General features: G+C 35.0%; 1 protein-coding gene across 2 annotated transcripts; it reads right to left on the reverse strand.

Moving 5' to 3' along the window:
- Positions 1-4,775: 4,775 nt before the first annotated feature.
- LOC118273560 (uncharacterized) lies at positions 4,776-10,266 on the reverse strand. Of its 2 annotated transcripts, none has more exons than XM_050705831.1 (3): positions 10,112-10,266; positions 9,671-9,894; positions 4,776-9,254 (listed from the first exon to the last, which is right to left on the reverse strand). In XM_050705831.1, exons 2-3 carry the CDS (start codon positions 9,890-9,892, stop codon positions 8,970-8,972), a joined length of 507 nt encoding a protein of 168 aa, XP_050561788.1. In that variant the 5' UTR covers positions 9,893-9,894; positions 10,112-10,266; the 3' UTR covers positions 4,776-8,969. The 2 variants fall into 2 exon arrangements, with proteins under 2 accessions (XP_050561788.1, XP_035446491.2); XM_035590598.2 differs by having other exon boundaries at positions 10,046-10,210.
- Positions 10,267-12,221: the final 1,955 nt, after the last annotated feature.

The raw sequence follows: 12,221 nt of genomic DNA on the forward strand, positions 1-12,221 counted from the left end.
TCGTTTTGTCATATTGAGTTAACTTTCAGTTTCTTAGAATCTCGATCGCTAGGTAAATAATAAATATCTTCCAGGAAAATTCATGGAAAACCGTGATGGAAAATGGTGTTTTCTTTGCTTGAAAGCAAGCAAGCTTCAGTTTCGTAACTGTGCTACAGTGAATATTGGCTTGTTTTACTTTTTTATATTTGGTGGGTCAACGACTTGATCTACACTAAACATATTATATGAATAGGCAATAGGTATATCATTCGTGAGATTTTTTAATAGGGGATATCCAAATATTTGCCCATTCCGAGAAACAAATGAAGAACTATCTATCTATAACGTGACATATGCATTGATATTAATCAATCAATGAAAAATTAAATACCTAATACCAGTATACACTTCAAGTAAAATTAATTCTCTTTATATTTCATCTTTCTATTTATTTGTACTAGAATTTTAGCATTTTTAGCCCACACCGCACGATTAAGTTCCGTTCAAAATACCATTAGTTCTGTCAAAACTAGTAACGCCATCTATGACTTACTTCCGAAACATTAGTTTGAAAACTTTGCACAGATAGCGCCATCTGTGGTACAGTAATGGAACCTTACAACATTTTGGTCCTGCAGTTCGGAAGTAGAGTTAACTCCTAGAACGAACAGATGGCGCTGTTCGGTGGCTTCCCACAAAAATAAAACCCGCGTTTCTGCAGGTCTGTATTCGCGATGTTCACAATGTTCATATAGCTTGAAAGATGGCGTTTACGCCTGAGGCGTCCATTTTGTAAATAGACAATGTTTACCGCTAATCTTGATCGAATAAGCGGACGAACGAAAGACACAGCTACTAGTGTATCTGTATCAAGCTATGGTTATCATTCTTGTTTCTTCGATGTGATAAGATTTTCGCATTGTATTACTCATTCCCCGATTTTATTATTTCATTGTTTATTTGTATGCTATATCAGTGATGATTGGAAAGAATGATTGATACTAGGTATCTTCAGTATCTCTAGTCATCTTGGGTTTTCCTAAATTTTAATTGTAAGAAACCTAGACCTAATTTTATACCTGATATTTTTTCCCTTCACCCACTTTATTGAAATAATAGAATTAATGATAAGTAGCTTTATATTATGAAGATACCCGTGTATCTTGCATTAATTTCATAATTATAATTTCTTTGTAGAAGGATAAGAATAATAGGATAGAACGACTGAACAATAATTTTTATCCGTATCTTACGTGGGTGCAAAGCTTCTGCTCTGGAATCAGGATTTTCTCGTAGAATAGTCATGCACCATGCACGATGATAAAAGATTTCTAATAATTTATAACGGCGCATTAAATATTAAAATCCCTATCCCTATGTACCTGGTTGTTTATAGAGTAATTACGACAATCAGTCCATATTAGAGACAATCTATAAATAATTTCCTATTTGACTACGCAGAACTTACGTAGGTACTTATAATCTAATTAATAAATTGACCATTAATTATCAATCTTATCAAATTGCAGGGAATGTAAACATGTTACCGTACAAGTAGATAGTTAAGTGCTTATTTATTATTATTTATCAGCCTCGGATCACCACACCTTCCTACTAATTTAGTGTTAAAGATTTTGCGATTAGTTTATTTCATCGTATCAACTACAAGATGTCCATTGCTAAACTTGATCTCCACAGACTTCCAGATCTAGCGGTTAGCTGTTTTTGTTGTACCTACCTAAATAAAAATACCTAATTAATAACTTTCCGGAGTTGCGGATTACCTAGCGGGTTTACCGGGCAGCAGGAGTAGGAACGGGATGGCTTTAAGTCAGTAAGGGTCTGATACTTCCTCTCGCCTCGACCAAGACGGGAGAAGTCGTTGGATAATTTTCCCCTCTTAAAGAAAAACCTAATTAATAACTTAAATTCGAAAATACGTATTCAATGACATTGTAGGTGGTGAATTGTTCATACTCATCGTAGATAAGATAAAAATAAGAAGTTAAGCGCTGACTACGCTACTAATGTGGGGAGTAAGTAGTCAACTCGGACCACATACCTACGGCCCATTTGGGACGAGTTGCAGAAAATTAAATAAAATAATATTTTTAGTGGTCAACTCGTCCCACGTCCCTACCACAATGAGATAAGGTACAGTCAGTAGCAAAAGGGTTAGTGTGGAAATAATAAAGTTCTATTACTTTGTTGAAAACAAAAGATTTTCTAGGAACTTCATTCTATCTATGTTATCATTTACTTCATAAGTGACCGCCATGACCATAGTTTAAGCCACACATGTTTACTATTCTTAGTAATTTTGGTTAACACATGAATTTGTGCGATTGCTAAAAAAAATTTAGGTAATAAATTATTTAACCGACACTAAAAAAAGAGGTTCTTACTTCGTCAGGATTTTTTAATATGAAATAATCTATGAACAAAACGAAAGTAAAGAAAAAGACTATAAAAAAATATTTGAATCTTGTGTTGCTAACTGTACCAAACATTGATAAAGTTTAAAAATCCATACAAAAAAAATAGTGGGACGAGTTGACCACTAAAAACTTAATTTATTTTTAATTTCCCCAACTCGTCCCAAATGGGCCGTAGGCATGTGGTCCGAGTTGACTACTTACTCAATATGGGGAAGGAAAACTACTGCTTTGGATTTCAAAGACAAGCATGATAGTTGCAGACAACGTAACAGGTTACCGGGGCTCCGGCTCAAAGCAGGAGTAGTAACAGGGTGGTTTATAGTCAGTAAGAGTCTGACACTATCTCTCGCCTCACTCTAACCGGGAGAAGGCATTGGTTATGTTTATTCCTCTCAAAAAAGCATGATGATGATGGAAGTACATTTTATATTACCTATGTTTCTTCTTCTTCTCAACAGACTTCTGTCAGCGACTCAATGTTTTGTTAGAAAATGTAATGAATCCTTAATACCGGTTGCCTCATGTTATGTAACACGAATAACTTCACGCTTCAGTATACCCGAAATAACGGCGCTAGGTGTGTCATTGTCATTAGTACTACTTTGCGGTTACTTTTCCATGTTTTTTTGTTATATTAGGTAATTAGCTAAGTATGGCATAATCATTTTACCTGTAGAAAATGATACCTAGGTACCAAGTAAATTAATAAGGTTACGTTCAGCTCTTATGTACTGCGCTGGAAATAAACAATACATAATAATAAACAATATACATATAACTTAACGTTATTTTATAATGTCCGAACGGACTTGAGTCCCAATGTATTAGAGGTAGGTAATTATTATCGTGTACCAGGTACAATAATTTGTAGATTGGGCTACTAGTGTTCCAAAAAACCATAAATAAAACTTTTGCCGACCCAGGTTGGTTGGCTGGATCCAAGAAGTCTTGGATTAGAAACCAAGACTTCTTGCTTGGTAGTCGCGCTTGCAACAGACGAAAAGTGACTGATTTGCTATTGTTTGTTAGCCAAATTATTGAATCTGTAAGTTCGAGTACCTAACTGACCTAATTTGCCACCGACAGACGTATTAGAACTTCTGTTATAAAAAGACAAAAAAATCTACATTTTCGTATCGACTTTATACACATTATTACAATACATAATTATGTGAATCTCACTCAGGTAATCTTTCATAATCCGAAGCTAGAATATTTCTACTACTAAAGATTAAACATGGGATCTGGGTACTAAGGTAGGTAATGGTAATTTGGGGTCACAGTTCGTCATTTAGAGAGTGCTATTGCCCACTCCATGGCCCATGGAAATATGTATAGGAAGGTACCTACACAGAATTATTAAAAACATTAGCAATATAGAATTTAGAAAGACTTTTAATAATAATTTCTTTTTCATTTGCCTTTGTAGGGTAGGGTTCTAATTAGGAAAAATTGACAATAAAAATATGACTAAGCATAAGCACACAGATATGTAAGTACCTACTCCAAACTAGAGTTTTATCAGACTTGAATTATCAGATTTATTTGTCATTGAAATTAAATTATCCAATTTCGACTACTTATATGATGAGTCATCACAGGAAGCACTCGCCTTTTATTAAGTAGGTAACTAGATAGGCAAGTGAAAAAATATTGTAGGTAGATACAAAATACCCTTGTTAACAAGTTTATTAATGTTTTTGTCGTAGAACGAGGTTATCGCGAACCGATTACAGATTAATGGAGATCAACAAATAAAAACGAAACTACGTAAACCGAGATAGGCAACATGCTCGTCGTTATCAACATTTCACTCGTATACCCAAGTCCTAAGGTTGAAAAATCAGCAGTAAATATTGCTGATTGTACCCACTTATTGCACACAATTTTAAATATAATTATCAATGCAATAAAACGAGTATTGCTGCGGAATATTACAACATTACTTTCAGGGCCATATTTCACAAAAATGGTGTAGCGAAGCAATCATAGAACGTGATGACGTCAGTAGTTATAAATGTAAACAAACCACAATACCTATCAACACTTGTAAACAAATGCATTACGGAAAATTATAACATCTTGTGTCGTTAGCATAATATTTTTGTCAGTCACTGTGTCTAATTTCTTTGTTATTGGCTTAACGCCCAAAAATAAACGTTTACGCCAAGAAACGTGACTTACTTTATTAGAACTGCCGTGAAACGCGTGGCTGGCAAAATTATATCACAGGCAGGACTAAAAAATACCACGATCCTATTTATACGCTGTACAGTCATCATTACTGACTGCTACTAGGTATTTGTAGCCGGCTGTAGGTGGGCGTGTGTTCAGAATAGAAGTAAAACAACAAGATACATATAAAAATATTTTATTAAAAACATTTTGGTAACATTTAATAAGAACACTTAGGTAAAAATAAATCGACCTCAAAATCATTTCAAAAGAACAGCCTGGACTGGAAGTTCTCGGAGGAAGCCGGAACAGCAAAAACTAAAATAAATAAAAACAATGATAACACTCTAGGCAGAGACATGTCTAATTGACAACCAGAATTAAGGCATCGCAAGAATAATTATTTAAGTACGATAAAATACCTACGTCTATTATTATAATTACAACAAATAAACGCCTAGTTCCTAACGTTCAGTTGTGTATGCGCCGGCCCGCCGAGGACCGCGGAGCGCGGGCGAGCGCGGGCGGGCGCGGGCGGCGGCGCGCGACCCTGTACAAGTCTCTTGGCAGGGGACTTACATCGAGTATTATTGCCACTAATATTATTCACTTCATTCACGAGACATTTTGCTTGCCACTACGCCGTAATCATACACTACTAAATACTAAAACATCCCAATTATACAAAGCTATGTTAAAATTTACCTAACTAATAATATTAACATCTTCGGCTAATTTTGATACTAGAATGATATAATAACATCATCATATTGTACTCTTAACATTACGCTGGATTATAAATTATAAGTGAGGAATAAAACATGTTACATATAATATTGCAAGCATTACTGAGATTGTGCACGTTACGTGATTTCATTAAACAATAAATCGATAACTTAGTGTAAGAAAGGAAGATTGCTTATACTGAAGTTGACAAAGGAGTAGCGGGCTGCGCCCTCACAAACAGCTACGATAAAGGAACAGTCATAAAGATTAAATTACGAGCATTGGCACTTTCAATATTAAATCTTAATTACACTCTCGAAATAGCACTGCATATCAATAACCAACTTAAAAACTAAATTCAGATCAGTCATTTATGATATCACATCAAAATAAACAGGGAAATACATAATATGTGATTATCGATTGGATATACTATATATCATATATATTATATTTTTTTCAAAAGAGGTATTAATTTTCTTAAGGGTTACTAAAAATATTGAGCTCTGCGCCGCGCGCGACGCACTATATCACCATAATACGAGAACAACATTGAACCAATAAGTTTTGGTACTGGAGTTCATCTCCGAGTAAATCTATTTCGCTAAACCTACATAATGCTTATCAGATATACGTAATACCCACAGGACGCGTGTCGCTGGGCCGGAGCCCGCGGGCTGGCTCGAGGCTGGCCCGCGGACTCGCTGGCGCTAGCCACACGCGTCAGGCAAAAAACCCTTCATTCTTATACAATTTTCATTATAAAAATACTGTCATTTGACTACAGTTCAATGAGAAAAAAATATTTATCATATGAATGAACAATAGATATAATACAACATATAGTAATATTATGTATAATATCATGTATATGATTTGACTAAAACAAAATAAAATGCATAAAATTGAAATGATTAAAACATTGTAAAATCATTTGAAGACACTTATTAATGGAAGGTACTAAATTGATGTTTTTAGAAAATTTTGTTAAAATAAATAGCACAACAACCAAAATATTTGGTAATGTGGATTAAATAAAACATTAACAACTACTACCCTCGGCTGCTAACTTAAACACAAATCTGGAATGCAAATATTGCATCGCACCTCGGCCTCTCTTGTTGTCGCGCCGCGGCGCCGCTCGAGCGCTCGCTGCGCAGTGCGCACGGGGATCTACTAACTTAGGACACATTCACAACAAGAGCTAGTCTACTAACTGTGCGTATCGCTCCAAATACTTTCCTTTGAACTACATTCGATTGCAGCTTTGTCATATTAAAGTTAAAAACTAAAAATAATCTGAATGCAACACTTGATTTTAAATTAACCAATAACAACCATTTTGTGAGTCCGTGTGACTGAGGATATAGCACACTAGGCAAATGAAGCCACCGCTAAACATTGATATATAATTATTTATTCGCCAACAGCACGTTGAGGGGCGGCTTCTTACAAGGCAATAAACGAATGTGTATCACTGTTAGCTGCATTCTGAGATCCATGCTATATGTTCAGTCATTACCCACTGAATCATAAATACGTAAATAAATATTTATTTTGTAAACTTCAACTACTTGCTTAAGTTTTGTGTTCATAGCCCAGTTCATTGATTACAGACAAAACAGAAATGAAAGCTTGTGGACATGGTCGACATCGAGTACTTAGTCGTTTGAAATGCAAATTGAAACAAAATTCACGACTACAAAAACAGCTTGGGAGTGAACTACTACGCCGACATAAATAAGTGTTCTGAGAAAACAATGCGCGCATGTTGGTCCCTTCCAAAATATTTGCCAAACCTTTAAGCAAACGCGATAAGATGTAAAGGAAAATTTTGAAAACTACATACTGTATTGTCTCATATCAACATTTTTTATAAAAATAACTATGTGGGAAATATTTCAACATTATTGTGTACAAATACTCCAGTTCCAATTTAAAGCTGATCACAACATAGCAGAACTAAAGTTGCACAAAAGGACAGTATCAATTATTCAATATAGTTAGTATGTTATACATTACTTACATGTAATTGAAGAGACTCACACTATTAAATATCTTGACTAAATTAAGAGACCACAAATATTACATTTATATATGCACGTACATAGATATATTGCCAGTCTGTTAACGACACTTACTATAATTTCACTAGAAGCCCAGCATCTGGGCGTATCAATGACTCAAACGTTTTAAAACGGTCTGTAACAACTACTAATACCTTAGATTATCTAATCACTGCATTAATTTGTGATGATATGCACTGATAACCCATTTTGACTATGTTCCACATGGGCTCATCATATTATAATTACAAATGAGTTGTTCAAAGCTTTATAGTTGAGTTGATAAGAAGTTGATTTAGTTTAGGGTAATGTGTCAAGATTGTATCCTCTAGATTATATGTCATCACTATTATTATGTAATGCTCGGACGGTAAATCCAACAATCATCATAATTACATCTTAAAATTAAATCTACAGCTTGGCTTTAAATTCGTGCCTATCTCGTCAAAATCGTAAATTTAAATAACATCCGAGAAGCAGCCTTTTGGTTTTAAACAATGACGATCCTATTGATAAATGACTGTGGAATATAAATATCTAAATTATCTCCTACACTACTAAAGAATATTATAAAACAATATTTAAATAAAAACTATTACATGTAATGGTGGGAAATAACTCATTATGATATCATAAGTAAATGTCATAATTTAAATATTGCTTTAAGAGTAATTAATTGGACACAAAATCCATGGGGTTGAGTTACACCCTTTGTATTTTATACTAATCAATATAAATTGTATGCTCAACAATTTATAGTTAATATAATATTCTTTGGATAACAAATCATTAACATTTCTAAGAGGAACTAAGTGTAGCATAAATATATTACTTTAATATGTTATAATTTAATTTGTTGATGGAATTACTTTTGTTTTGATCCAATTTTGTCTTTTTTTGAGACTGGGACCTAGAAATGCTGCTTTTTGGAATAAATCTGGAAATATTTATGGCATTGCAAGTCCGTACTATTAATTATTAAGCCTAACTTTATCACACAATTAAATAAGTTAAAACAAAAACGAAGTCATGAATCGTCACGCATTCCATTCACAGAATTTGTCAAAAATTGTCTTGTTTAAATTAAGATCACAGTATTAAGTCACGTTTAAAATGTAACTCTACGAATGCGCGCGACGATAGCCACATACATATTCCACAGTCATCCGTAGAACTGGAGCACAACAGGTCAGCATAGGAACAAACTAATATAGGAAAGTGTCACAGAACCATTGCTTTAGTTCAAGTAAACAAACCATGATATAATTTCATGTCAGTCATGGTAAAACATTTCATACTTAGTTGATAACAAATTATTAAAATAGAATGTAAAAACATAAGTCAAAAAGATAACAACAAGCAAAATAAATGATAATCTCTTGTCATTTTTATGAAAAACAACAAGTAGTCACAACGCATTTCATAAAAAAAGCAGGAACTAAAGCCATGGTTCAGCTAATGATGGTACTAAGCACCACCCAGTGACAGTAAGAGTTAGAGAAGTTGATATGCACCCTGATGTGTTCCAGTCATACCCATTTCACATTTGTTTGTTCTGTATTTATGCTGACTCATAGTCACGTCAATCTGTGGCAGCTACGACCCACGAGAAGCCGCAGAGGCGGCAAGAGTCCTTTACGTACTGTGTGCGAGTTCCATACGGGCCCAACCGGTGATACTGGGAGCGGTTGGCGAAGAACAGCGCCGGGTTGTTCGGCGGCAGCACGGTAGGGCGATAGCTCCACCGCGGGTCCGTCAGGTTACCCATCAGGTTGAGGATGTCGCGTCCTTCGTAATTGATTTTGACATCATCGGCTATCTTCTCTTTTGGACGTGGCTGTGGCTGCACCACGGGTTCGAATATTTTCTGAAAATTATGCACACATTGACACAACAATAACATCAGTGACATTTCACAGCACACTAAACATAACACTAAGTATTGTAGGTAGATGTACATTGCATACTCACTACCTGCTAACCAAGTTGCAAAATGATTTTGGCAAGAACCTAACGGCAATAGGTAGACATTTTGATTAGGTATAATATATATCTGCCCATAATAGAATGCGTACTACATAATTTGCAGATCTATTTTATTCCGACCGAAATATGTAGGTAACATGTAGCCATGCCTTCGAAATTATTCCATTATCACAGGTCGATAATGTACACAACATTGATAGCGTAATATAGACATTCGCCATTACGGATTATTATGAAAATAGAGAGGTCAAGGCCAGGACGAATGCAAAACAAAATAGTGCAAAATTATACACTCACCTTCTCTGTTGTTTGAGGACTAGATGGCAAGGAGTCGCTGTTAACAGATTCTGATTTTAGCGACCCCAGCGACCCGATACCGCTTGATTCGCTGGAGACTGATGGGCTCGGGCTTGATTGCGACTGAGACAGGCCCGCTATGTCTATGAGCCCGAACGAGCTGAACGAGTTAAAGTTTTCCGTCTCCAACCCCGCCAGAGGTAGTGCAACGCTTAAAGCCATGTCTGTAAATGGAAAATCACGTTTGTATAGGAATTACACGTGCATTAATCAACTGCGTGTGAACACTATTAGCTATGTTGACAGAATCTAACCAACGCGCCAAACTGTTACGGTTTTATGATCACACCACACTGGAAACAACGCGCCACTCACCTTTGACTAGAATCACAATAAATATTTCAGAATCACACTGTATGCAACGAGTAAAACAATAATTACCGAAAAGCGTAATCCCAAAAAGCTCAAGCCTCGATGTAGTTGAAAAAGATCGAACATTTATGTTGTGAAGTTAGCTCCAAAAGCGAGTTTGCGTGTGCGTGATGTCGTCGAGCGCGCACCGGAAATAGCTCGGTCGGTAAAGTAGTCTATTACGCAGCAACAACATTTTCCAGAAAAATGTAACCTATTTGGTTAAAAAGTACCCCAAAAATACTCTTGTTATTTAAGATTGGGTTGTAGGGCAAATATTACGATTTTATATCCATAATAATTTTTGAAAAGTCTCTAAAATATTTATCGTGTATTTGACTACAGCGCCCTCTGTGGAGCAATATATAAAACACCACGAGAGGTAAAACTTCCAACTTCGTTTATCTATTTGCCGCTAGATGGCGGCACATGACTAATCGCAAAGGTCGCTCTCAAAAAGACCTGCCCTTGTCTACTAGATGGCGCTTCACTCAAATTTTATGTTTTATTAGAATTAGTACAAAGGATCGACGGACAGGCATTTGTTTTTATAATACATATAAAAATGTTATTAAAATGCCATTTTATTTTATTCGATTTTTAGAAAATGAACATGAAGATTTTAAAATTCACATTAGTACATAGTTAAACCTAAAGTACTACCTAGTAGTAGGTATACCTAGGTCGGTACCTACCTGCTTATTGAACTTTAGTTGTACCTACTTATTTAACTGTAATATGTATAATACATGCATAATATAATATCACCATGTAGCGGGGCGGGTCGCTAGTTTATAATAAAATATTATTCTCTTTTACTGAAAGAACTTATATGGTGGATTGTGGAACTCGTAACTTAGGTATCTACAATTTTAAACAACTATAATTTGCTTCATAGCATTCATTTCCAAAAACAGCCAACTGCCGCTATTTGAAACACAATCTATACTAAAACTTAGCTATCTATGAGCTAAAGTAAATTGATTGATTGTTACTTTATTAAACAAACAGCAGCATGGAAAAGACTGACATTAGGAAATTGACCAGTCTGAAAAAAAAAAAGTTTTTTTCAGTGACTTTTCACTAACATTTTACTAACATTCAATTACTTTTGTCGTGATATTCTAATATCGGGACCGTCTAGAGTTTAAATCTAAATTGAAAATCATCCAATGATTTCTCAGCCTTGGGCGAAAGCGAGTGTAAGGCTAGACTCTTACTGACTAAAAACCACCCCGTTCCTACTCCTGCTTTTCAGCCGGAGCTGGAGCCCAGAATGTGATTAATCTTGGTTAAATCCGCGTTCTGGCAGATCAGAAGGGGCAGGACCATAAATAGGTAATTGAATAAATTATATAAAACGATAATCAATAGTACTAAGGCGCCCGTTTTAATCACTTCATTATTGGTTGATTACAATTAATAGTAAAAGGGACATAGGGAAGTCCCAACACGTAGGTAAATAGATCTTTTCTTCTCTACAATCCATTATGTTCATTGATAATAATATACGATTTGTAGTATAATTTTAAACCTCTTCATTCGGCATTACCTATTAAGTAGGTATTATTGTGAAATCACGTTTTATTGACACAGGTTGGTCTATTATTGTTAATTTGATAGCAATACATACTGATCTACGGATATTGCTGGTGTTTAGTTTTCAATCAACTTGTTCAATCTTTGATGTTCTGATCATTCCTTTCATCTTATTACTAGCTACTTTCGGCTCGGCTTCCTATTGGTCGTAGCGTGATGTTTTATAGCCTATAGCTTTCCTCAATAAATTGACTATTGAACACAAAAATATTTTTTCAAATTGAGCCAGTAGTTTCAGGGATTAACGCGTTCAAACAAACAAACTCTTCAGCTTTATATACTAGTGTAGATATAGATGGAGATAAAATATCCTACTAATATTAAAAATGACAAAGTTTCTGAGGTTATGTATGTCGATTATTGTTACTCTCTAATGAAATAATTGGGTAGGCTACTGATACGTTCGAGATATATTTTAATGACTGGCATAACATAATAGATAGGGTATCGTTTCCGGTAAAAGCCTAAGTATACAGGTAATATACGCATTTGTCTATATAATGTAAATATTAATTAGATATATAGAAAATAATTCAGCTTT

Source organism: Spodoptera frugiperda, chromosome 1 (assembly GCF_023101765.2).
Source record: "Spodoptera frugiperda isolate SF20-4 chromosome 1, AGI-APGP_CSIRO_Sfru_2.0, whole genome shotgun sequence".
In the NCBI taxonomy this organism is placed as follows: domain Eukaryota; kingdom Metazoa; phylum Arthropoda; class Insecta; order Lepidoptera; family Noctuidae; genus Spodoptera; species Spodoptera frugiperda.